The sequence below is a fragment of the Leucoraja erinacea genome, chromosome 33 (genome assembly GCF_028641065.1).
Source record: "Leucoraja erinacea ecotype New England chromosome 33, Leri_hhj_1, whole genome shotgun sequence".
In the NCBI taxonomy this organism is placed as follows: Eukaryota; Metazoa; Chordata; class Chondrichthyes; order Rajiformes; family Rajidae; genus Leucoraja; species Leucoraja erinaceus.
Genome location: NC_073409.1, coordinates 9,928,295 through 9,955,544, shown reverse-complemented (window position 1 = coordinate 9,955,544; position 27,250 = coordinate 9,928,295). Strand labels below are relative to the sequence as shown.

The 27,250-nt window shown below is 40.8% G+C and overlaps 1 protein-coding gene across 2 annotated transcripts in view; it reads right to left on the bottom strand.

Moving 5' to 3' along the window:
- Nucleotides 1-2,470: 2,470 nt before the first annotated feature.
- Nucleotides 2,471-27,250, bottom strand: part of LOC129712649 (E3 ubiquitin-protein ligase NEDD4-like) — a 100,905-nt gene continuing 76,125 nt past the window's right edge. The window contains exons 10-29 of one of the 2 annotated variants that reach the window (XM_055661249.1): nt 24,728-24,851; nt 21,641-21,820; nt 20,592-20,654; nt 18,397-18,516; nt 17,754-18,005; nt 15,515-15,592; nt 14,444-14,498; nt 14,258-14,316; nt 14,001-14,066; nt 12,393-12,622; nt 11,590-11,711; nt 11,372-11,442; nt 9,809-9,904; nt 7,556-7,629; nt 6,891-6,951; nt 5,916-5,975; nt 5,716-5,823; nt 4,919-5,015; nt 4,694-4,766; nt 2,471-4,532 (exon numbers count right to left, since the gene is read on the bottom strand). In XM_055661249.1, the coding sequence (XP_055517224.1) occupies nt 4,430-4,532; nt 4,694-4,766; nt 4,919-5,015; nt 5,716-5,823; nt 5,916-5,975; nt 6,891-6,951; nt 7,556-7,629; nt 9,809-9,904; nt 11,372-11,442; nt 11,590-11,711; nt 12,393-12,622; nt 14,001-14,066; nt 14,258-14,316; nt 14,444-14,498; nt 15,515-15,592; nt 17,754-18,005; nt 18,397-18,516; nt 20,592-20,654; nt 21,641-21,820; nt 24,728-24,851 (2,092 nt within the window). In that variant the 3' untranslated portion in view covers nt 2,471-4,429. The remainder of the gene's footprint in view (nt 4,533-4,693; nt 4,767-4,918; nt 5,016-5,715; nt 5,824-5,915; nt 5,976-6,890; nt 6,952-7,555; nt 7,630-9,808; nt 9,905-11,371; nt 11,443-11,589; nt 11,712-12,392; nt 12,623-14,000; nt 14,067-14,257; nt 14,317-14,443; nt 14,499-15,514; nt 15,593-17,753; nt 18,006-18,396; nt 18,517-20,591; nt 20,655-21,640; nt 21,821-24,727; nt 24,852-27,250) is intronic. The other variant, XM_055661250.1, reaches the window with a different exon arrangement.

Below are 27,250 nucleotides of genomic sequence, written 5' to 3'. Positions count from 1 at the left end.
TCATCTCGGTTTTAAAGGATTTCCCCTTTATCCTTAAGCTGTGACCCCTTGTCCTGGACTTCCCTAACATCGGGAACAATCTTCCTGAATCTAGCCTGTCCAACCCCTTAAGATTTTGTAAGTTTCTATAAGATCCCCTCTCAATCTTCTAAATTCTAGAGAGTAATTTCTTCTAAATTCTAGAAGAAAATGTATCAATTTTAGATAAACAAACCCTCCATCCTTTTATTCCCCTCTCTACCCAGTGTCTACTTGTCATTGTAGGGAGAACACAATCACACTCCAAAGGTCAGACACACCGATTCAGAAAAAAAATGGAATTAAATCCTTAAGTATCGGGTGATGATTATTAAATGAAGACCTCCACCTGGTGGACACTTGCAATCGGTGCAGCCTGAACAGGAGAAACTCAGCGGGTGCAGCAGCATCTATGGAGCGAAGGAAATAGGCAACGTTTCGGGCCGAAACCCTTCTTCAGACCGAGGCAGTCTGTGCAGTTCTGGTCACCCTGCAAAAAGGATGACATTAAGCTAGAAAGGGCACAAAAGAGATGTTTCAGGAACTGGAGGACTTGCGTTATAAGGCTGGATAAGCTGGGACTTCTTTCCCTGGAATGTAGGACATTTATAGCTGACACTAAGAGGTATATAAACTCATGGTTAAAAGTCATTTGGTCAGTGCACAGATATAAAAGGTTTGGAAGGATAGGGGCCAAATGTATCTTGGTTGGCATAGATGAGATGGGCCGATGGGGCTGTTTCTATGTTGTATATCTTTATGACTATGGTAACATTGCTTGGATAGTCCCATTGTTGACAACCACATTACGTCTGACATTGGATTTCAATGCTGTGGAGGGTTGATTTGTAGCAAACACACAATGAAAACTAGAGCATCTTTTGAATCAATGGAGCATCAACCGTTTCACTTGACATGGCACACGCAGCCCGTTTCAGATAAAGAGATCTTTCATTTCATATTTCCATGAATAAATTGTTTGCTGCAAAAACAAAAGCTTGAATGTGACCATGACCATGAGTGTTTATTAAACCTACACACGAGCACGTTTTGGCTTTCAGTTTGTACAGGATCACAAACAGATTTAAGCTTAGTCTCACAAGCCTTTAAGACACCAAGGTTAATATAATATCAATTATTGTACAGATTGAGATCGACTAAAACATGTGGCTTTCATTTCTTGCTGTTCCCAAAGGGGTGACTGCACATTGGAGTGCTGGGGTTTAGCACGTTGAGGAATGGATCTACTGGGGTATGTTTCTGCAGAGGTGCAGTGAAGCTGGAACTGGCTTGAGGTTTAGATCTAATGGAAGATGGTTCTGCAGAGATATTAACAGTTGGGGAATAATTCTAGTGGAGCAGGCACTGTTGAAGCATGGTTTTGTGGGAGTTTGTAATCCCCATCCTCTCCAATGACAACTCTTGCCTCACAATTCTAACTTCCGGTATGTTTCTACCTGCCTCAAAGGCATAAGACCGATGGTTGCAAAGCCATAGCCCTAATGGTTGACGTTATCTATGGGGGCGCAGACCAGTCAAGTGGCTTTCCATGTATTGATGAGGCTCCAGTCCCACAAGATTTGTCAAACAGGAGCTAACGTGGAGGATAAGAAACGTATCAGCAATGAGCATCTGTACTATTGCTGAAAAGACTGAGGTCATTTGGATGATAAGGAGTAGAAATTAGTCTTTGATTGCTCAAATTAAATAGCCACTAAACTGTAGCAGCTGTGTGTTGTATTCAGCTCGAGACGAGACTTCAGTTGTTACTGAAACATTGTAAGGAAGGGAATATTCCAAGAGGGCCCTGTACCCAAGGCTCTTATAGTGCTAGTGACCAAAAAACAAATACTCCCCTAACAACCTTAAAGATGACACGATGAATAGAATCTGCTGTTGTATGTCCACCAAAATGTGGTTGGAATACACATTTCTGCTCCCCTCTCCCTGCTCTTCCATATCCACACATCATAGACACATTTGTTTAATACCCTCAGATCAATAAGACAAATAAAACCGTACAAACTGTAATAAGCCGCAGCAGCTTTCTGGATGACGGACGGTGAGGTTGCGAGCGGGTGCCCAGGTTGAAGATTGCAACCGATCCCATCAAATACCACTCCCCGGCTGGGTATTGCTGGCAGCGAGAGGGGCTCTTTAAAGTGAAGGCACTTTTGCAAAAGCCCGAGGAGCAGCGAGCACTGCCTCTGCACACTTCATAGCAGCAGTTGTCTAATCACAGATCATAACCCTCCTGAGTTGCAATATAATAATCTGTTACTGTTCCTCTTGTTTTATTGTACAACATACATTCAGTGAACAACAGAATGGTCGCCGTGTTCCCGCTGCAATAACACGAGGGGCCCAAAACAACTTGGAGGGGAAACAAAGCTATTAAGTATTGAAATGCTTTTCAAAAGTGCTGTAAATCTCAATTAAAAATCAGGTCCAGTTTCCATGAAAACGAGTGTTTTATTATAAATAGACTGTACATACATCAGCTTCCCCAGTGTGGTGCACAAAATCAATTTTCCAGCTGAATTTAATTCATGTCATTGTAAGTGCACAATGTATTTACAAAATAGTTTCCATCCACTCCTTTCTTGTTTCAGATTCTATTCTAAAATACAACCTTAAATATGAAAGATAATAACGCATGCATCATCTTTTTTAATATAACTATAAAAGTTAGTGGATTATTTCCGTAAGATATTTACAAATCTGAAGTGAATATATATTGTGCAGAACACAAATATAATTTAAGGTAGATGTACAATTTGGAATCACTATGCTTTGTAATATATACACACAACTAGAAATAAATGCCTAATAAACTATAATTGAAGGGTAACTTTAATAATCATTTGTTTTACGGTATGAAAAACTCACTTGCATAAAGTCCAATTGTTACAATATTCAAATCAATTCTGCATCCTGAAATGAAAATACATCTTTGACAATATTTGTGGTTAAATCACCATTTCTTAAGAATTCTGATTGCCTGCATCAGCTGTAATCAGCTTGATATGGACACGTTAATCCATCTACAAAAATTCAAGTTCAGTCTTGCAATTTCTGTCCTGCTATAAATCAGTACTTGTTTATCCAGAGATGAGGACGTAATTGTTTTTATCCATGACAGGCTTTATGCTTCATGCTTTTTTTTAAAAACTCAGAAAACGTCAAGCATATTTTGTTTCATCAGAAATATAGGTCACCCCATATTTTGGACGAGGTCCAATTCGCAAGCTGTAACTTGCTCCGCAAAAAGGCCACACAGAATATTGTTTTAATTCGGGTAACAATTTAGATTTTTCAACTTGTTGGAATCCTAAAGAAAAGTTTTGCTGAACTTCACTTTTAAAAGAACACTAATAAGGGGGGGGATTTAGTGTATAGTGTATTCCACCATGTAAACATAGCACATTGACAACATCCTCAGCAGCCTCTGTCCTCCCTCTGCATACCAATAGACAAGCCACCATAATTAAGTAAGCTGACAAGCGCAAATTCTGCAACCAACATCTGTTAAGTATTAAGTACAGCATCTGGAATCCTCAAGAAACAAGATTGAGGTAAAGTGGAAAATACAAGATTGTTTCAGAAAGCATCAATAATTAGAGTTATATTCATCATAGTCACATTTTCTGAAGGTGTTATCAAAAGATCAAAAAAGATTTCAGAAGTAAACAACAGTTTGCTGCTTGCGACCAAATTACATTCTAAAACCTAAATTTGGCACTAGATCTCCATATATCCAATCTCCCTTCAGACTCCAGGTTTACCTTCGATTTTCACAGTAATTTGCCCATTTATTTTTAAAGTTAAGCTGTACAAGGTCAGCAATTTTTAACCTACACAAAATCATCGTTGGGCAAACTTAAGAGTTATGCTACATACGTTAGCTAAAAATTACAAGGTTACCAAGTTGCATTTGGGCACTGGTGACCCAAATTATAATGACTGAACACTGCAACCATGGTAGCAGAGGCTGGGGAAGCGGTACATGTTACTGCACAGCACTGGTTGACAGTGGCACAGATTATTGAATCTTCATGAGCGCTGTACAGCATTGATCCTGAACTACATCAAGATCATGAGGTCACTGAAGTGATTGGGAGTTAAAAAAACAAACTATACTAACTGTATCGCCACAGTTACGCGTGTCAAAGCAATATTCAACAGTTAACAAAATAAAACATAAAAATCATAACTTCAAAGACAAACATTTCAGGGAAATGTAAATGCTTGCTGAATACTTAGTCTGTTAGTTATTTATTAGCTTAACAATAAGACATATTTTCCTGCATACGTGAATTAACCTGGTAGTTCCATTGCTAGATAATTGGATTTGTACTTCAGTACATTTGTTGCATTATGTGACCAAGCTACATCCACCAGCTGTGGTCATTCAGTCCACGCCGTCAAAGCCCTCAGTGTTCTCTATCGCCAGGTTAAGTTTCTCTCGTAGTTCCTCAAATGATTCATAAGGCGGCAGATCCAGACGATTGAAACTGGAAAAAAGATGTAACATCCTGCATTTAACGCCATCTTAGCAAAAGGGAGGCTTTTTTTTGTTATTAAGCTTCATGTTCTTCGACATTTCAGAATCAGACTGGTCATGCAGTTATTTTTCCGACACACTTTTATAAAAAGGCAAAAATGTAAAAGTTACCATGTGTGAGCTCTTGGTAATTTTTCAGGTGTTCCCCACTGCTCAATGGTAAATAGCTGTGGTCCATTCGATCCTCGAATAAAAGAGAAGAACAAAAACTAATCTTTCACCCATTTAAAATGAACAGAATCATAGATTTCTACATTTATTCATCTTGGATTTTTGGAAAAAAAATCTAATAAATTCACTCTTAAGAAATGTGAATGCTAATGCTCAGCCTCTTACCATACAGTTCAGCAAATCCATTCATGGGCACTCGTGAAGTACCAGTCACAAATTGCAGGAATCTAATGCGTTTTTCTGAATCCATCAACAGCACAGTCTGAAGAAAAGATTAAAAATATTTTTTTTTTTTTTAATTATTCCCACTTTTATTCCACATACACAGATATTCTACAAACTAAGGTGTTCATGTCTCCTCTTTTTCACTTATTCCCTTGCTAGCACCCGAATCAGAACACTTCTCAATATTTTTAATTGGGTTTTTTTTCAAACGCATCACAATTGTAGTGGAACATGCACTCAGTTGTGTAGTGACCACAATGGTACAAGAACTGGAGATGAGTAAAGACTAGGACAAATTAGGCAACAGAACCTCAGGCAGGGTGGTTCCCTGGGAGGTCAATTATTGGCATGGGAAGGTGTGATCTCAAGAGGGGTACATTGTTGCAAACTATGGAAGGGGTGGGGGGGGGGAATATTCGTATAAGTTACTTAAAATTAGAGAATTCAACGCCCATGCTGCTGTGTTGTGAGCTACCCTAGCAAAATATGAGGGGCTGAGGAATACAATTCACTCCTTGTGATATCAAGCAGCTGCTGAGAACATTAGCAAGGCAACCATTAAGGAACCAACAATCCTCCAGACCTGCCAACTTTTTTCCCCCTCTTGTTTATTATACTGTTTACAGTGTACTATGTTTACATATTCTGTTGTGCTGCCGCAAGTAAGAATTTAATTGTTCTATCTGGAACATGCGACAATAAAGCACTCTTGACATTATTAAATTGTCTTGCAATACCTTCCAAAACCACTGCATGACGGGATGGTTCGCATTGTAGCCATTTTTGTACTTTGTGTTCTCCCTCCAGTCATTCACATCCACATCTCCAAGTCCACACATCAACAGCTGAAAGATAAAATGCAAACCTCATCAAAACAAAGAACCGAGCAGGGTCCAATGCAATAGTTAGGTACGCAAAATATGATGGAAAAGGTTACCTCCAATTCATTCTCATCAAATATTTTTATGAGATCTTGTGGGATCAGTTCAAAGAAACCCTGGAAAAAGAAATATCAGGATTTTACAGTGAGCATCTGCAGCAAAAATAGCATAAATGTCTCACTTAAATAGTCTAGATTAAACATTGCTTTAACATTTGATATACCAACTTTTCTAATGATGTAACAGCCTTTGGTACCCTGTAGACCACATATATTGGCAGCCCTGTAAAATGGCCCCATAGCCATTAAATAATTATTTTTAAGTGCTCCACATAAAGACTTTATAATTGTAGTTGTAATTAATTTATTAGCCAAGTATGTAAAAACATACACGGAATTTGATTTGCCATACAGTCATACCAAAAAAGTAACAAGACCCACAACTACATAAAAATTAACATAAACATCCACCACAGCGCACTGTGATGGAAGGCAATGAGGTATTATCTTCTTCCCTCCTTTTCTCCCGCCGCGGTTGGGGCGATCGAGGTGAGAGGGGAAAGATTAAAATGGAAACAGAGAGACAACTTTTTCCACACAGAGGGTGGAAGGTACATGGAACGAGCTGCCAGAAGTGGGAAAGGCGTCCATAATTACAATATAGTCATAGTCTTAGAGTAATACAGTGTAGAAACAGGCCCTTCGGCCCAACTCGCCCACACCAGCCAACAATGTCCCAGCTACATTAGTCCCACTTGCCTGCGCTTGGTCCATATCCCTCTAAACATGTTCTATCCATGCACCTGTCTAATTGTTTCTTAAATGATGGGGTAGTCCCAGCCTCAACTATCTCCTCTAGCAGTTTGTTCCATACACCCACCACCCTTTGTGTGAAAAAGTTACCCCTCGGATAAATTGGGCTGGTACATGGTTTGAATGGATTCAATGCTCAATTAAACTTACTGATCATTGTCATAAATTCAGACTCAAGTATAAATGATAGAATTTTAAAACTTTGTTTTATCTCGTTACCTCTTTAAAAGCATTCATCTGCTCCTGGATTCGATTGACAAATCTCCACTGCATCACAAGGCTGAAAGAAAAGTAGAATATCCACAAAATGCTTCATTAGCAGATGACACACCACAACTGGTACACTATATTTCAATCTAGTTAGTATGTTCCAACTGGTTCCAAACTATATGAGAGAGCATCTCCTCCTTCCACTGGGGCCAGAGACTGAATTCAGTTTAAATTTAAGAAACAAAAAAAAAAATCTCATGTTCAATGTTCCAGTTATCAGCTGCATCTTGCTCCCACTACAAAGTTGCCCACGTCCCAACAATAATTGGGCATCATGCAGCACCTCACCCAGAAAAAACACAGCAAACAACCAATATTATTAGCATGGATGAATTTAATGCAGCCAACAATGTTGGGACGAGCTGTTGATGTTTTGGAAAGGCTACAGTGAAATCCACTTTACAAGTACTTCATGGTCCATTCAATTATTGCAAGCAACAGGAATCCAAGTGGAAGATACTTTTCAGACCGACATAATTTATCTCCATAAGTGTGAAATATTAAGCAACACACTGATATGAATAGTTTAAACTAAAATTAAAAAGTTCTAGCCTCATCCATACATGTTAAAAAAAACATGTGCACAAAGACGATATAAATTGCAAAATACTTACTGAATATACTCTTTCTTGTTTTTGTTTGTAACCAATATTTCTGATCCATCAGGTTTCAGTTCATGCTGTTGAGTCTGATGGAAGAAGCAATGAATCCAACATTAAATAAACTGCAAAACCACCAGAGGGCAGATGGGAGCAGAGATGATCCATTGATTGTACAACATGCAACACAATGAGAGTTTGCAAATGAACGTAGAACTGAACTTGCTGACAGTGCTACCTTTGACCGTATGACCATTACAAAATGTTCAATGTCATCATTTTATTTTCCAGCATCATGAGGTGTGAGTTTATTACTCATGTATACCGACACCTTTTGGTCTACAAGAAAAAGCACTGTCTACTGATAATATAAAATTGAATGCAATCCATAACACCTCCAATAACTGGTTCCTTTAGCTTCCAGACTTCATTCTTCAACATGACAAACCATCATAATAATAATGCAGATTAAAAACATGTAACAATTTTTATTTGCTATAATAAACTGTACATCTGTGTCTAACCTCTAACAAGGCCTCTCCCCAACCAAAGGCAATGACATTTTAGCAGACTGCATGAGGAAATAAACACAAATAATCTTCATTGTATTTTATATTTTGACCAGTCCAGGTGGAGATTGCAGACAAATGCTTTAATGATGCCTCAACTTGTTAAATTTAAAATTGTTTTCAATCCAACTAATTAATTTAGTGCCAGTGTCCAATGAGGCCCATTGCTGGGAATTACCTTTGTTACTAACTACCTATCATTCAAATAATCATGGTTTAATAGGGCATCTTCAACCCACAGGGAGCCAAAAATCTCCTGAAAATTTACACACGCACACACATTCGCAAAAGAAAAATAAATTATATTTAAATAAAAAGGCTCTCTTTGTACTGGTGTACAAAGTCCAACGTCAAAAGGTTCAGTGATTTCAAAACATTCTATGACCGTGAAGTACATTTCTCTCAGTCACACCTTGTGTACAAGTATACCACAGAGGTACTTGAAACATGTCAAGTGCCTTGTGCAGTCACTAACAGAGTTTAAATTCCACTGATATTATTTTTGACATCTCTTCTAATCTCTAAGAAGGTGATCAAAGAAAGAGCAATGAGAATAAAGGTTCAGAAATCATAAGATCATAAGTGATAGGAGCAGAATTAGGCCATTCGACCCATTAAGTCGACTCCGCCATTCAATCATGGCTGATCTATCTCTCCCTCCTCATCCCATTCTCCTGCCTTCTTCCCGTAAACGCAAGGATCCAATGTGTAGGAAAGAACCGCGGATGCCGGTTTAAATCAAAGGTAGACACAAAAATGCTGGAGTAACTACAGATAAATAAAGAAGCTGTGTTATGTCTGAAGAAGGGTCTCGACCCAAAATGTCACCCATTCCTTCTCTCCAGAGATGCTGCTGCCACTGAGTTACTCCAGCATTTTGTGTCTACCTTAATCAATGATCTATGTATCTCTGCCTTAAATATATTCACTGAAATGTTGGATGATAAATATTCAGCTCCATATCATTTGTCAAATGATGTAACAGTTGTCGCAAGAGCTTTAATCCATAGTATTGAGAACAATAAGACTGAGACAGTCAATTGATGCAATGGCAATGAAGGAGAAAAAATACTGCAATCAATATTTAGTTTGAGGAATTTCAACAAACTATATCACACTTACAGGGTCACCAAACACAGCATTTCCTTATTACCAATGTTACGAACAACTTAAAGACAAAGTGCTGGAGTAGCTCAACGGGTCAAGCAGTATCTCTGGAGAACATTGATAGATGACAGTTTGGGTTGGGACCCCAACCTCTCATCCAGCTTTCTCCCTCCGCTACAATCAGTCTGAAGAAGGATCCCAACCCAAAACACCACCTATCTATGTTGGCCAGAGATGCTGCTTGATCTGCTGTGATACTCCAGCACTTTGTGCCTTTTTGGTGTTAGCGAGCATTTCCTTTAGTCTACATTTTCCTACAACTTAACACAAGATACATCAATGTTATTTCATATCGTGCATTAGCAGGATACAAAATGCAAGGTGAAAATTATAATGTGACTTGATAGAGCTTGTGAAGCTGAATGGAGGATAACAAAATAAAAGCTGGAGCTAAATATTGCTGTACTCCACTTAATGCTTGGTTTTATTACAGTTGCTTAGAGTTACTATATATAATTGAATGCTGTTTCCAAGGGGGGAGGCTTATACCAAAGGAACCTATCAGATATGTGTGACACACATGCATACCGACCTGACCAAACAGCTCCTCATCAACCACGAACCGAAGATCCAAATCCGTTGGATCATTTTCAAGAATCCACATCAGTGAATTATAATACTCGCTGTCCTGTAACATTGGACGTTAAAATTCACATTACTCAATTACACTTTTCCATTTATAAATCTTATTGAAATGCAATGCAAATTCAAAATTTATATTTTACAGACTCCTAATTATGGATATAAAAACCAAGCAATCTTTCCCAAATTACTTCAGAATTTATGATGAGAGGTGAAAAATGTATGCCAGCATATTAAAACTTGGCTTCATTTCAACTCCCATGTCCCACTTTCCAGGAGACTAACGCTGGAATCAAAACTATTTTCATTTTCCTTTGCTGATTGAAGTTTTGACTGTTTTTATAAACTGGGTTTACTGAATGGATTTGCCTAACTGAGCTGCATCCAGACTTCAGTATGTTTGGCCACAATTAGAGTAAAGACGGGGGAAAAAAAACACAGGATTCTGGCTGGACCCATACACATGCTGAAAAGCTGAGTTTGTTTTTAGAAGGATTTCAGACATTGCAAATATTTGTAAAGAATGAGGTTTTGGAAGAGAGGAAGGAAATTTCTTTGCTTGAATATGGCAGCAGGATTATTGAAAATAGCTTTCTTTGGCTAAAAATCTGCAGAGCAACAGCTGAATTGGAAATTTATGATGGACCAGCTGAGGAAGGGAAAGACACAGAGCACAGTTTTTTTTAAATTAAGTATAAAGAAACATGATAATTTGAGTTTGGTATAGAAAAAAAAAGTTATGGCAATAGACATTAATATAAAATCATATAAATATACCCGAGTCCTGATCTAAAACAGTTGTACTAAGTGAATGATGTCTTCCTGAACAAGATAAAATTGTTGATGTGATGTACTTTGGTTTAAAAATGTTATCCGAACTGGTCAATTAAAGCAAGGATAATTACCACTCTACCTAATGATGGAGATGACCAACCTCGATCTTTGGAATCTGGAACACACTGCCCGAGAGTGCTCTCACAACTTTAAATATCCCTACTAGGCGCCCAAATCACCATGGCATAGAAGGAGTGGACCAAGCTCTTCTAAACTGGCTTGCTGTAGGTTGGTGCTTGATGGTTGCCATGGACATGATGCAGGCCTCAGAATAGATCAGGCTTTTGAACAGTCCTTCCATAAATAATGGTACTGTCCGATTCACCTCTACGCCACTGAGGACATTGGACTTTTTGTCAATTAAATTGATACGGGACAATTTACTGAGAAATATATTCTGCACCTCGCATCTTCTGCTTAGCTCTATCTATTGTACTCGCATTTGACTTATTGTGTTTATGTATGGTATATCTGATCTGTTTGGATAGGATGCAAAACAAAGCTTTTCACTGTAACTCTGTACGTGTGACAATAATAACTTAAATGTAAACTTGCTGAGGGGCCTGTTTTTGTGCGGCATGACTCTACATCATCCCACCTTACATAGAACACAGTAACTTGACCAAAGGAATAACCCACAGAATATCTATTCTGTTTAATTGTAACATGAAAAACTTACCACTGACTCCATATCTTGCAATGTTATTGGTTTCTGAAGCATCATCTTGTACAAGGGTCGGATAAAAAATCCTACATAATTAATAAAACAAATCTCAATTGGTTCATATAATCACACAAATGGCATAAAATTCTTCTCTTTAATGGCTTAGAAAAACCTCTCCTTTAAAAATAAATACATTAAATTGCATTTTTAATAATGTAAGCCTATGTACCCACCATCTAACAATTTCCCATGAAATACTGCCATTCCAGCTACACGCCCGATGAATTTAAAGTAAGATACATGCTCCTCATTGCATAGTCCAGAGTTTGGGTTTATCTGTAAGGTGTAATTGTCCCTGTAGGAAAAGGAGTTTACACGATTAGATTAAATGATGACACAGAGTGAAAATGTCATTCATGCAAAAGAATACAAAAAGCTATCCCACAAATATTAAAATCCATCAGATGGTAGCTCTGATCAACAATGGCCCAAATGACTCAATAGGATGGAGGTTCCCAAACCATGGCAATGGTACCCCAAGCAGGTTTGCAGCCAACTCTTGGTGATTCATGGAGTTATCGTACAATAATAGATTTATTAGGCTATCATGATGTATGTGTGGGAGGGTGGGTGGGGAGAGTTTGACTTGTGGATCCGTGGGTTGGGGTCAGAGTACAGGAAATAGGAGATATGGTGGACTGATGGTTGGCAAAGTAACGTTGTCAGTTAAGGGGTTAAAATATAAAACAATCGCTAGGCAAGTGACAGGCAGCCAGGTAGTTGGGAATCTGGAAGCAGGTACACAATGACAAGCACAGATAGGGAACTGGTCAACAGCAGGGCATTGGAAAATTTGCAACCACCTTCACAGCTATGTTCTACTGTAACACAGCAACGAAAACCCAGTGTAGATAATACTGCAGGAATAATGCAAATATGCAATAATCCAATGCAATAAAGTGAACATTTCCAGACATTTCAAGCCTAAGGATTCGGCCATGAAATAAGCTTTTGAAAGAGAAAAGCATCTACTTACGTGGCAGAATATTCGAACAACCCATAATATGGATTGAACATCTCTTTGGAAAGGAGAAAAAACCATTCCCTGGCAATACCACCATAATCCAATCCTTTTTCAGAATCAAACTCAATCCAGAGTCTGGCTTTAAGGAATTCTACTCTCTTTACAGATATTATTTTTCTGTAAGAGTCTTCCAAGATTGTGTTACGACGCAGCTTCAGTTCAAACCGATTTGGACCATCAGTCTGCAGGCAACAAATTAGGTTTCATAAGGAGGCAACATACTTAAAATGTAGTGAATTGAATTTAGTAGATATCCATACAGGCAGGATAGAGATAAATATCACTGACAGGAGCAACATTTTGTACATAAAGCATCACACTTAAATTGTGTTATTCACATGGCCGAGACAGGTGACATCAAATTAAACAAAACATTTTTTGAAGTACAGTCATTTAATTTTGCAAAGCATTAATTATTTTGCACAAAGTCCAGCAAACAGGAACAAGAAAAGTGTCCAATTAATTCTGTTTTATTAGTCGTGTTCCAGGAAGAAATGCCAACTGGAACACCAGAACTTTCTGCGCTTCAAAACAGCTTTTGTAACCACCAAAACATGCAGATAGGGACTCGGTTTAAAGTTTCACCAAACAAATGAAGAGAGGCATCTCCAGGCACTCTCGACAACGTCAGGGGGTTCATCGGGTTACATCGGGTGATTTGAAGTCACAGTATCTATCCTTGAGATGTAGCTGATCTGTAATTCACACTTGTAATCAATAGGGCAGCCACACAGCCCGTACACAATCCATAGACCTTGTTTAAGTGCAGCATTAGCACCAAAAAAGTTCAAAATGGGAAAACATCAACTTTAAGATTATCCTTCCATATTGATTTGGTATTTGCTTCTGCAGGATCGGTTATTTGAAATTTACAGTTAAAATTGGATCATTAAAATGATATGGTTAAATGTAACCCATTAAAAATAAATTTGTCAAAACCGGTTATTCCAATGACATTAAACTGCAAGTTAACCATTAAGGTTCCATGTGCTGCTCCATGCTCATAAGCTAATCTGACTGATTTGTGCATTAAAGTCAATGCAGTTGAGCCTGCCAGCCCTCCCTCACCTGCCTCGTGTCCGTTGTGGCCACTGAATTGGCTTGATTTATCCTCTATGTTTCTCTCTCTCTACCTGCTGCACACCATGATTCCCATACCCTGCCAAATTAGTTCAAGCCTTCCCAAGTAGAACAAGCAAACGGCCTAACAAAGGCCTTGGTCCACCTCCAGTTAAAGTGCAACCTGCCCTTCTTGTACACATCCCACCTAAACCAGAAGCACTCCCAATGATCCAAGTTCCCAAAGCCTTCCTGAACCCGCTTTTTAACCACAAGTTCATCTGCCTATCCCCCTAATTCTATCCTCACCACCCGATAGTAATTCTGGGAATACAACCGTACGATACAAATACTTTCCCTTGTATCTCTTAATTGTACTGCCCCTCTCATATTGAAGTCATCGACAAAATAAAATCTTATATACGCTTTGATTGGCAATGGAACTGATGGCATTGGAACCACAAACAAAAATCTTCCCCATCAATGGACTACAATTCTCACCGGCTTCCGCAACTTTTTCCTGAAATAATCATACTTCTGTTTGTAATCCCTCGAGTAAGGCACTGCCTGTAATTAAAAGCAGGATCAAGATCAGTACAGGACAATTTCTTGTATATACTTTTGATCAATGTCAACTTTATTTATGCTATTACATTGAAATGAAATCTGTGCCCTTCCAAGACTGCATTTGCAAGACCAGAAAGAGACTCAATGATAAAAATGTCAATTTTAAACTCAGATTGTGGGTGTTTACTTACCGGTCCAGTGATGGCCACATTCTGTAAGCGAGGGTCTTCCCACTGGGTGACTTTGGTATCTGCCAGAAAATAATTGTTACATATTTACACCCATTAAACCAAACGCAAGCTACAATAAGAGACACTACTTATAGTTGCCGAGACATAAACAAAACTGTTGAGGATGGTATAAAAAGTCATACTCACTGTGGTCTATATAGAAAATGCGGCCATCAGAGTGTACACGCTCTTCCCAACCAGGCTGTAACAAAAAGGTCATTTTAATGAGACAAAACTTCAAAACTGTTATTTTCATATATTCATTTTTCACAATCTGTGGATTGTTGGAAAAGCCTGCATTTATTTCCCATTCCAAATTTTCCTTTAAAAATGTGGAACGCTATATTCTTGAAAGGCCAGTGAAAGTCCCCTCGCAGTGCTGTTGGGTAGGAAGACCCTGGTTTGGATAAGACGGGATCAATGGTATATTTTCAAAGACAGGGCAACTTTGAGAAAAAAACAAATGTTGATGTTTCTTCTACGTGATTGCTTTGTCTTTCTTGGTGGTGGAGGGCACAGGTTTCAAGGTTCAAGGTACCAATTAAGGTACAGTGACATTTGAGTTACCATAGAGCAAGTGAAAAGCAACAAGATACACAACCTCATCAATGTTAACATAAACGTCCATCACAGAGGATTCCACATTCCTCACTGTGAAGGAAGGCTCTAACGTTCAATCTTCTTCCTCTTGGAGGCACTGCAAGGTTAACCTAGGCAAGTAGCTACAATGCATTTTGTTGATAGAACTGTGTTTTGATGATGGATGGTGTGAATATTTAGAGAGCTAGATGGGGTGTCATTTGATCAGCTGAGGGAAGACAGTAGATAATAATCATAAGGAGGTTTCCGAGCTCCACACACCTAAAAACCGAGATGAGAAGAACTTTTTTCACACAGAGAGTGGTGAATCTCTGGAACTCTCTGCCGCAGAGGGTAGTCGAGGCCAGTTCATTGGCTATATTTAAGAGGGAGTTAGATGTGGCCCTTGTGGCTAAGGGGATCAGAGGGTATGGAGAGAAGGCAGGTATGGGATACTGAGTTGGATGATCAGCCATGATCATATTGAATGGCGGTGCAGGCTCGAAGGGCCGAATGGCCTACTCCTGCACCTAATTTCTGTGTTTCTATGTTTCTATCAAGGGTAAACTGTAGTCTTAAGGTCAAACCGTTTAACCTGTAGGCATTGAATTGGGAGAATAAGACAGAAGGGTAACTTACAGGAAGTGGTCCAAGATCTGAAGGATCTAAAGGTGGACGTTGCCGGACATGAACTGGAATCTTCAATCTTGGATCCTCCTGGTTACAAGTTTCAAGCACAGAATTAATAAACGATGCTCAATTAAATTAGCAGTAGCAATAAATACCCACTTTGCCCTTCCCACTTAATCCATGTACTAACATTAACAAGTATACTTTCCTTTGTGGTTCTTACTATATTTATTATCAGGATTTTAAAAATTGCCAACTTGATGTGGGGCATAATTCCAGCTTGTGATTAAATGGAACATCTTATGGTGAATTTACCCTCAAGCTTGCAATCCTACAACAAGCAAGCTCTTGGTCATCCCTCAGCTACTTTGGCTCGCTGTCTGTTTATTCCCTCATTAGGAAAGCTCTCAGAGTCGCAGCGGTAGAGTTGGTGCCTTACAGCGCTGGAGACCCGGGTTCAATCCTGACTATGGGGGCTTGTCTGTACGGAGTTTGCGCATTCACCCTGTGACAACATGGGTTTTCGCCGAGATCTCTGGTTTCCTCCCACACTCCAAAGACATACAGGCTTGTAGGTTAATTGGCTTGGCTTAATTGTAAATTGACCCTAGCGTTTGCGGGATAGTGTAAGTGTAAGGGTCAGCATGGACTCAGTGGAACAAAGGACCTGTTTCTGCGCAGTATCTCTAAACTAAACAAAAATAAAGTTCTCGTTGTTTTTATCATGTTATAACATAGTTCTTCTACTTTACATTCAAATTTGGAAACACACTGATTTTCTTGTCACGCATGCATTTAAATTACTTAACTTAAAATATAATTTGCTACATCATTATAATATCATCGACACAACAATAAACCAAAATGCATGCCACATTCATTATTAGCAAGATATTGTTATGATATATTTCATTTTTTATGCATGAAGTAAGCCAAACTCATTCAGTTATTCACTTGTTAATGGATCACCCTTCTCTTGAACTAGTCTGCAAGCTTGCTGCTGCTTTAACTTGAGACGTAAAGGAAACAGAATTCCAATTCTCTAGGTGCTGCAGGATTTTTGAACTATTTAATTTGGCTCTATATCTAAAGTTCCTTTCTCCACACACCTAAAAACATCTTTTCATACTTGCACATAATACTGCATCAAACCGTTTTAGCAAAAGTCAGCAGGTGAGCCAAAAAGATCAAAAGTGGCTCACTGTTCATGGCCAATTTGTGGTAAGCCACTTGCTCTCAACTAACGTAGTGGTGGGGAAACTACAATCTGTCCCAACATTGTTCAACCACCCAAGTAACAGAATAAGTAAGAACATGAGGGCCACATTTTTTTTTAAAGGTCACAGTTCAATTAAACATATAACTAAAAGGTGCATGAAAGAATCATTTTCAGTACACTATGAACTATGGAAACTAGCAGGAACAGGCCTTTTGGTCCACAATGTCTGTGTCGAACACAATGCCAAGTTAAACCAATGCCCTCTGCCTGCATGTGATCCATATCTCTCCATCCCATGCATACCTCTGTACACATCTAAAAGCCTCTTAAACACCTCTATCGTAACTGCTTCCACCACCACATCTGGCAGCATGTTCCAGGCACCCATGTACACTCTGTGTAAAAATAATTTGCCCAGCACATTTCCTTTAAACTTTCCCACTCTGACCTCAAAGCCATGCCCACTAGTCCTTGGCATTTCCACTCTAGGGGGAACGGTTCTGACTGTCCACTATATCTGTGCCCCTCAATTTTATATACTTAGTTCTACCGGGTCTAAACAAAGCCAATGTTTGTCATTGTATGATTGTACAGTGTGTCTGTAAAGGCGTGCTCCATAAAACGATTTGCAGCAGTATCTATGTGAAGAACTGGATTTCAAGTTTTCTGTTGTGATATGGCATTAAAGTATATGCAGAACATAAGAGTCTGCACCTGTGGAGCAGAGAAATCGAGGGGCCTGGAATCCTGGAGCAGTTCTATTAAGTTACAGTAGGTTGAAAGTGGGCAGAATGCAATGGTCTAGTCTCAGAGCTTCAATGCCAAGCCAGCTGCTTGCAGAGATCCAACGCAACAATTAATGTTTTGATTACTATTTGCATTGATAATATTGCTAAATTCTGATGCAGATTTAATATACTTTAATATGCCAGGAAAGATTGGCTTACTGATGAAGCTATTTCAATACATTAACAATACATTAAACATGCATTATCAACTATCTTGAAAGAAGTATCATAAAATCCTTGCCTTGGTTCCTTTGTAATCTGCTGTACCAACAAGAACTCTCCTTACCCATGTTGTGCTTTTGGTGTTGTGGTCAATGAAGAACGGTCTACCATTGGTTACAGAGCGGATCTCCCATCCAGGAGGGAGAAAGCCCGGCTCATATTTACGTTGATTGTTTGGGGAATATTCTGGAGCATTCGGAGGGGATGTTGACTGAGGAACATAGACTGTGGGGTTCCGACTGGGATTAGGCTGCACTGCTTCTTTGGTGGTCTGTACGGAAAATAGACCAGAATAGATATTTTCTATCGATTCAAAAGGTGACAAGTAGAGACATGAAGCAAATTATTTCAACAGAATAAGAGCAAAATGGAAGAGAGGCAGTTATGGTTCTAAGTTTGGACTATTTGATAGCCAACTCCTGAACAAAATAGATAGTTCCAAAAATCAATTTCCATCATTTGTATCAAATAAACTTCACTGAATCTGTGGAGGTCCAAATCAAAAAGTTGATTCAAAATCAAACAATTGATTCTATAACTTTCAAAAAATTGTAAGTTGCCAATAAGTTGGACAGTTTCTAATACTTAGGAAATAACACGTTTGCTCCAGGTTCAATGCGAGTGTTGGTTTCTGATATGATTTAATTATAGACAGAACTTGCCTGCATCACGGGTCTTGTCCAACTTGTGGTCCGGTTATTGTGATTGACAAAGTACGTTCTTCCTTTGTCATCCTTCTTTTCTTCCCAACCAGGTGGCAACCCCATAGAAGTGGGTAAAATCTACCAGGAACAGCAGATAAAACATTTGGTTAATGAAGAACACCAACTGGAGGAAGGATTTTTTTTTTTTTGCAAAATTACCAAGTGAAGAAAATCTTGACATTTGATTTGAGCACAGTCTTAAAATTAAATAGGGTCTTAAAACAGTTTTGCTTTAAAAAATATCGACATGATTTCTTAACAGCTTAAAATGTTTTAACATTTACGCAAGGAAGGGGCATAGGAAAGGGTGGAGCTGACCTATTTGACTCAATGGTTCAATGGAACTTTATTGTCACATGTACCTAGATACAATGAAGTTCTTTGTTTTCCATACAATACAGTAAAGTCTTACAGTACACATGCACAATCAAACATAAGATCAATCCTACACCACTGGATCACAAGTTAAGGTTCATGCATAAAACTTGCTTTAGAAACATTGAAAATATGTGCAGGAGGAGGCCATTCGGCCCTTCGAGCCAGCACCGCCATTCAATGCAATCATAGTTGATCGTTCCAAATCAATAACCCGTGCCTGCCTTCTCACCATATCCCTTGATTCCACTAGCCCCTAGAGCTCTATCTAACTCTCTCTTAAATCCATCTAGTGATTTGGCCTATACTGCCCTCTGTGGCAGGAAATTCCACAAATTCACAACTCTCTGAGTGAAAACGGTTTTTTCTCACATCAGTCTTTAATGGCCTCCCCTTTATTCTAAGTGTGGCCCCTGGTTCTGGACTCACCCAACATTGGGAACATTTTTCCTGCATCTAGCTTGTCCAGTCCTTTTATAATATGTTTCTATAAGATCCCCATCCTTCTAAACTCCAGTGAATACAAGCCTAGTCTTAGAAAAGTAAAGCCCTCAAAGTGGGTTTGGTCCAGCTATACTTGTGGATGCTCAGCTATGATCACATTGAATGGCGGTGCTGGCTCAAAGGGCTGAATGGCCTCCTCCTGCACATATTGTCTATTGTCTACTTCTTGTAACCAATGACTACAGGCATTTGTCCCTGCCAGTAATTCTGGTTAGATTGAACATACAAGTTTAAAATTAGAACAAGGCAGCAGAAATGTCATGAGATGCTTCTTCACACAATGGACAGAGGATACTCAAGTCTACGACAAAATATTATCTTTGACACTTTCTAAGTGGGTATAGTGAGTGGTTTCCAGTACAGCTTTATCCATTGGTCGTCTAAAAGATCCCTATTAAAGAAAATCTATACTTTTAACCTCTTGCAAGCTTTAATGCATTTTCCTTGCACTTTCATAGTCCTGGGATTGACACATTCCAAATCCATGCCAACATCTTCAGCAACTCTCACAGCCAGGTTTCAAAGTCATAAATGCCATCTTATGCAGCAGTGGCTATGATGCAGTCATTCCTCTGGTCTTTCTCAACACAGTTGCACCCATTGATACAGTGACCACATGAACCACCCCCTCAAACCTCTCACCGACATGTTGTTCCTTGGCAACATCACACAAAAGCACAATGCCAGATTCGACACTGAGAACCGCCTGTCCCTAAGGTAAACAGGAGACGGCAAGGAAGTGCAGGTGCTGGTCTAAAAATAAGTGTTGGAGAAACTCAGCGAGTCAGGCAGAGAGAGAGCTTGCTGGAGAGCACAGGTAGGGAACTTTTCGGGTCTGTTCACTTCTTCAGACTGACTGTGGTAGGGGAAGGGGTGGGGGGGAGAGAAGATTTGGGGGGGGGGGGGGGGGGGAGTAGATTGGGGTGGGGGGGGAGATTGGGGGGGGGGGGGGGGGGGGGGAGATTGGGGAGTAATAGCTGGGAGAGGTGGGGGCAGGTCAAGGCCTAGCAAGTGATAGGTGGATACAAGTGAAGGGGATTTGATAGGCAGATTGTGGGCAAAGGCCAGAGATCAAAATGTCTCATTCCACAAAGCCGACCTCTGACCATACTTTTAATCACATGCACAATTCCATTTTGTTTTTCAATATTAAACTTCTGATTGAAAACATCCCCATGCTACATCCTCAGCCATTTTGTTACATTACAGGTAAGAACCAATTGATGTTGTTTCGACTCTACATGTTGCTTTAAAACTACAGTTGAAATACTTACAACAGGCAGTACTGGCTGTTCTTCCAGAGTAGTCTGTGAACTCCCTTGCCTACTGGAATGACTCTTAAAAAAGCAGAACAAACATATTACAATATATCTTTCATCAATGTCCAATCAACTACACTGAGTTTAAAATGGAACAAGTACAATGGAATCTTGGAAGGACCAACATATGAGTATCGATGACATTATTACTTGAATGAACAAATTAAGTTTCAAAGAGATCAGCATTTAGCCCCATTGATGGCACTAAATGAGAGTGGTTTGGCGATCGCAAGAACGACAACTAAGTTTTGTAACTTATTTTATTCTCAAAATAGCTTCTTTGCTCACAGGTTCTCACAACACGTGTGGCCACAATGGTGGTCAGCACTCAACTGCCGCGCGAAAGCAAAACCGCGCGAAAACTAGCAGCCCCTCCCGTGAGTCACGTGACCGCGGCTTCCAAACGCCGGGTTCGATACCTGCGTGCGCCAGGCGTAGTTAATAGATAATCTAATATGGAAAGACAATAAAGCACATTGTATATACAAACCAGAGTTTAAATATTTTATGTTAGAAAATGAAAACAAATATTAAAATCCACTTGGCTAATGGCTATTTTGTAGCGGCACCAAACGTGGTGAATAAAGGTGAGGTTCAAAGAGTCATTCATTCAGTGGTGACATGTTAGGTTGGTGCGCTAACTATATTACAATGTTGCTGTAGCTGAGCGAGGTTGTTCTCTCCGGCTCAGCTACCTGTTGACTCCTCAAGGTCTCGAGGTGAGAGACCTTAAGTACCGGGATACTCCCTCTAACCCATGACGTCACGTGCCCGCCCTCGTATCTCCTGACGAGGGTTCGAGCATAAGTGGCCCGTGTTTAGGCTGACGCCACAATTTAAACATTCATCTAACAAATGGATTGGAAACATTCATTTAATTCGACTAAGTCAACCCTATTTTACAGGAGGATGGATGGTGATGTTTATAATTTTCAGAAAGCTGAGACCAACATCTCCGTGGGATTAAAATGCAGCAACTTGTCAAAACTTGCTTTTCTACTTACTGAGCTGGAGCTGCGGCGATCTGTACACCCAGTAGCCTGGAATCGACGGCTAAGTTCTTCTGCAAGTTGATTTTGCAAGTCAAAGCTTACATTTTGTCCGGTAGGCGTATGGGGAGGAGGTGGTGACTGCGGATTAGAGCTGGCAAATTGAGTTTCATCTTCGGTGATCAATTCCCAGCCCTGCAAGAAGAATCTTAGTTGTAACAAAATACAAAGTGCTAGAGGAACTCAGCGGGTCAGGCAGCATCTGTGGAGGGAAATGTTTCGGGTGGGCTTAATTCTTCAAGTCAATGGAGAAGGGTAGGAGAAAGCTGAAAAAGGTGAGAGTGGGGCTAAACCTGGTAAGTGATAGGTGGATACAAGTGAGAGGATTGGGGAATGATTGGCTGATGGGTGGATTAACTGACAAAGGCTGGAGGTGAAAAGTAAACAACAGGGTGTCACATAAGGAAATAAGATGAATTTGGAGATGTAAGGACAGATGTGACACCTGTCCCTGCACCTCCTCTCACTTCTATCCAGGTACTGCAGCTCCCCCTTCCAGGTGAGACAGAGGGTCATCTACACTCTTCCAATCCCATCTATTGCTGGTTAACAAGATGGAAGGAAGGATATGGGCGGAATGGGACAGGCAGAAGGGGAAAGACATGGATTAAAGATAAATGGGTGGCTCAAGGACAAGAGGGGTGTGGGATGAGCATATGTAGGAAGTAAAGGAGCAGGGTGACCAAAGTTGTGGGAGATGGTAGAAAAGACATGTGGACACTGGGGTGGATGTGGTGTAATGGGTTGGAGTGAGAAAGAGAGGGGTAGAGGGGTGATTATCATTTGAAGTTTGAGAATTCAATGTTCATACTATTGGATTGTAGGCTACCCAAGCAGAATATGAAGTGCTGTTCTTCCAGTGTGGATGTGGTGTCACTGGCAGTGGCCATGTTCAGGAAGATTAGTATGGGAAAGGGACGGGGAAATAAAATGGTTAGCAACTGGGAGTTCCAGCTAAGACTATGCTTGGTCTCACAGATGTAGAGGAGTTCACATCGGGTGCTACAAATGCAATAGACGAGGTTGGAAGAGGTGTGAGTAAACTTCTGTCTCACCTGGAAGAGCTGCTAGTGACCCTCCATGGACGTGAGAGAGGAAGTTTAGTTTAGTTTAGTTTAGCGATACAGCACGGAAACAGGCCCTTCGGCCCACATGGTCTGTGCAAACCAGCGATCCCCGCACACTAACACTATCCTACACCCACTAGGAACAATTTTTACATTTACCAAGCAAATTAACCTACAAACCAATACGCCTTTGGAGTGTGGGAGGAAACCGAAGATCTCGGAGAAAACCCAAGCAGATCATGGGGAGATCGTACAAACTCCGTACAGATAGCACCCGTAGTCGGGATCGAACCTGGGTCTCCGGCGCTGCATTCGCTGTAAGGCAGCAACTCTACCGCTGCGCCGCTGTGACTGCTAGATGTAACATTTGCAGGGGCAAGTGTTACACCTCCTGTGGTTACAGAGGAAAATGCTTCGGTAGGGGGTGGTTGGATGAGATGGGATGAACGACCCAAGGAGTTCGGAGACAGTGACCCCTAGTGAAAGCAGAAAGGGATGGCCCATGAAGATGTGACTGGCGGAAATGTTGGAGAATGATGTAACACTATGTTTTGTTTGAATGGTCAAGAATGGCAAGTTACCTTAGCACAGGGTAATGTTCAGTTGGAATAGTTCGGTGGGCGGCGCGACTCTGGTCAGCAGCGGCCTCTGCAGTCTGTCCGCGTTTTATTATTTTCTGTCTATGTTTTTATGTAGTTTTTGTTATTTTTTTTGTTGGGGTGTGTGTGTGGGGTGGGAGGGGGGGGGGGCAACTTTTTAAATCTCTCCCTGCACGGGAGACCCGACCTTTTCTCGTTGGGTTTCCGTTATCGTTGGGGCTGCAACGAGGAGCGGCCTCCAACAGGAAGAGACCGGGGACTCTGGTGCCGACGACTCACCGTCGCCGTCGCGGGGCTGGCCGAGTCCGGAGCGGGTGGAGCGGTGGAGGAGCGATGCTGCTGCTGCGGCCCGACCGGAGAGTCGGAGGCTTCAACGGCAGGTCTGTGGACGGCGGCACCGGGAGCCCGCGGGTCCCTGGAGGGAGACCGCTTTTCAGGGCTCTCGCAACGGCGACCTCTCCCGCCCGAGTTGCGGGGTTGAAGAGCTCCTGGAGCGGGGCCTACATCACCGCCCCGCGCGGCTTGGAATGGCTGCGGGACTCTGCGAGCGCACGCCGGGGGCTCTAACATCAAGAACCCGGTGTGCGACCTCGCACCACCCGGCATGGCTTTAATGGCCGCGGGACAATCGCCATCCGGGGGCTTTGACTTTGACTCTGACATCGGGGGGGGGGGGGGGGAGAGTGCAGTGGAGAGATAAGTTTATTTGGCCTTCCATCACAGCAATGTGATGGATGTTTATGTAAATTATGTTGTGTCTTGGGTCTATGTGTTTGTATGTATGGCTGCAGAAACGGCATTTCGTTTGGACCTCAAGGGGTCCAAATGACAATTAAATGTATCTTGTATCTTGTAGTTAATAAAACAATGCACTGTTCGGAAATTGAATTAGATGGTGGTTTATATTTGTACATGCGGAACTAAAGCATGGAATAATCTCCACCCAACTATAGTTACCCAACCAGATGCAACTAAATTTAATAATAATAATAATCTTATTTATAGCACATTTTTAGTCAACTTGCATTGACCCCAAAGTGCTTCACATATTTACATTACATTTACACACAGGCAAAGGTGGGTGAAGTGTCTTGCCCCAAGGACACAACGACAGTATGTACTCCAAGCTGGATTCGAACCGGCTACCTTCCGGTCACCAGCCGAACACTTAGCCCATTGCGCCATCTGTCGCCCCACGTAGCTCTTTCTTCCCAATAACCCCTTCTGGCTTAAGTCCTCCCTCCACCACCTCCAGTTTAAATTCCATTTGGAATATTTTGGAGGACCAAGAACTAAAATATAGTACATCTTCTCAAATGCTTTTCAGATATATGGACAGACTTTACCTTTGAAGTAGATTAAAGTGGGCAACTTACATCTGGAGAATCTCTATTTTCAGAAGATTCTGTTTCTTCTGAAATCTGTCTGCGTGTACTGTAGATACGCTGAGCCTCCAGCTGGATGTTGTTTCGACAATGATTCATTTCAGGTGTACAATCCCTGTCGGGGAATAATGATCAATTATGTCAGGAAAAGGTTGTCATTGTATTTCCTTGCCACAAACATTATCCGTTTTAATCCCAAATCTTTAACAAATTTATCTTTTAATCCTTTGTCTGTGTACAAAACTTGAAACATGTATTTTTAAAACCATGTGCGAATGTTTGTTCAATCATTTGAATAGAGGAAAATATCTTCATGTTTAATTTTAAAATCAGACGCTTAGGCCGTTTTATTCTCTGTTCTTCAAAAATGAGAGTGGCAAAAAAAAAAACAAACACAAAATGTAGGAGTAACTCTGCAGGTCAGGCAGCATCTCTGGAAAACATGGATAGGTGGAGGTTCGGGTTGGGAGCCTTCTTCAGACTTGAACCCTAAACGTTACCTAACCATGTTCTCCAGAGATGCTGCCTAACCCGCTAAGTTACTCCAGCAAATTGTGTCCTTTTACGTAAACTAGCATTTGCAAATTCCTTGCTTCTATCACTGAGAGGCATATTTCTTAATGCAAACCATACAATGCTGATGTCACCTGGCCAGAGATACACTTTTTGGTGCAGATTTTGTCTCATCGTTGTGATCTCTCATCCTTCCTTTTACAATCTCTTGAGCATTTGAATACTACAGATGCGCTGTAGAAAATAGTGCAGTAGTACAGTGCACTACTGTAAAAGTGTACAATTCCAATGGTTAGAACTGATTTACAGCATGGCTGGTTGCATCACGACCTGGTACAGCAACTCCAATGCACAGGAATGTAAGACGCTGCAAAGAGCAATGGACAGCCCGTTCTTTGCAGGCCCACCACTGAAAGCATCTAAATGAAATGCTGCCTCAAGGAGGTATCCATTAAGGATCTCCACCATCCAGGCCAGGCCCTCTTCTTGCTGCTACTATCGGGCAGGTGGCACTAAAGTCAGAAATCCCACTAGAATCACCTACACAATCCAAATCCCACCTCTGCAGTGGAATGCAACAGATCACTTATTGTACCACCATGGCCTGTTTTCCTAATGGTGTATTTTCCCACTAATATAAATACTTTTTTTGTCTTTTTCTTTTCACTCTCTTGGAGAATTAGTGCAATTTATGTAGAATTTGTTTTTGCGCTTGTCTGAGTCTGCGTCCCTGTGATGCAGCAGCGAGCGAGGTTTTCCCGGTACCTGTACCTCACTGTGCTTGTGCACAGGACAACAAGCACAACTTCAGTACCATTAGAAAGGACCAAACACAAATTAAATCCAAGCAGAAAATCAGTTCTATGAAGGCTGTGATATTCAAGCCTCAGACATGTATGGTTTGCTTAAAGAACAAAAAATCTCTTTAACTGCAGCACCAACGTTTTGTGACAATTATATGGGCAGAGTGTGGCAATGGAATTAATTTTGGATCAAAGTGGGAGCAACTGCATTGAGTAAATGATATGTTACTGCAGATTGAATGTATTTGTTTCTATCAGGTCGGCGTTGAGAGGTAGGACAGTCATTAAAAGAAGAAAAAGTAATGCCCCTGTCCCACTTAGGAAACCTGAACGGAAACCTCTGGAGACTTTGTACCCCACCCAAGGTTTCCGTACGGTTCCCGGAGGTTGCAGGTGGTTGCCGGAGGTTGCAGGTAGTGGAAGCAGGTAGGGAGACTGACAAAAACCTCTGGGAACCGCACAGAAACCTTGGGTGGGGCGCAAAGTCTCCAGAGGTTTCCATTCAGGTTTCCTAACTGGGACAGGGGCTTAAGATGCAAATTGAAAATGTTGGTCTCACTCAATATATTGGTTAAATATGAAACCACAAAATAAATTTCCAGGGGAGTGGGAAGATAGATTGTTCATATTTTCCTTGCAACAAAGGCCACACGGGCTATTGAGTCTATGCTGGGCATCAGAGTAATCTCAGTCCACTTCCCCACAATGCGGACAGCCTCACTTGCCCAATGTCTACTACAAATTCTCCCACTTGTCCACCCCTACGAGTGGCATTATAAAGCAGCCAATAAACCAGTCAGCAAGTCGTGCGAAGAAACTGGAGCTTCTGGAGGAAATTCACACAGCCACAGGGAAAGTGTACACATTACATCAACACGTGGCTGGAAAGCAGGATTGAACCCAGTTTTCAAGCTCTCAGACCTTTTGAATGGATGACATGAAATTTGGCATTGTGAAAAGGGAACTTAAAGGTGAATCCTTAGATGTTGATAAAAGTATTAAGTAAATAAATAGTAAGTTTATGCCAATGGAAATATATATGGCTTTAGAGTATGAAAACAGGCTATTTAACCCACTAGGTCCTCATTGACTAGTGGGAACCCATCCATATTAATCCCTTCTTTCACCACTTGGCCAGTAGCCTTTGCTTGCTGCCAAGTTGCAAGGCTGTAACCATCTGTAGCCTGAGCCAGTTATC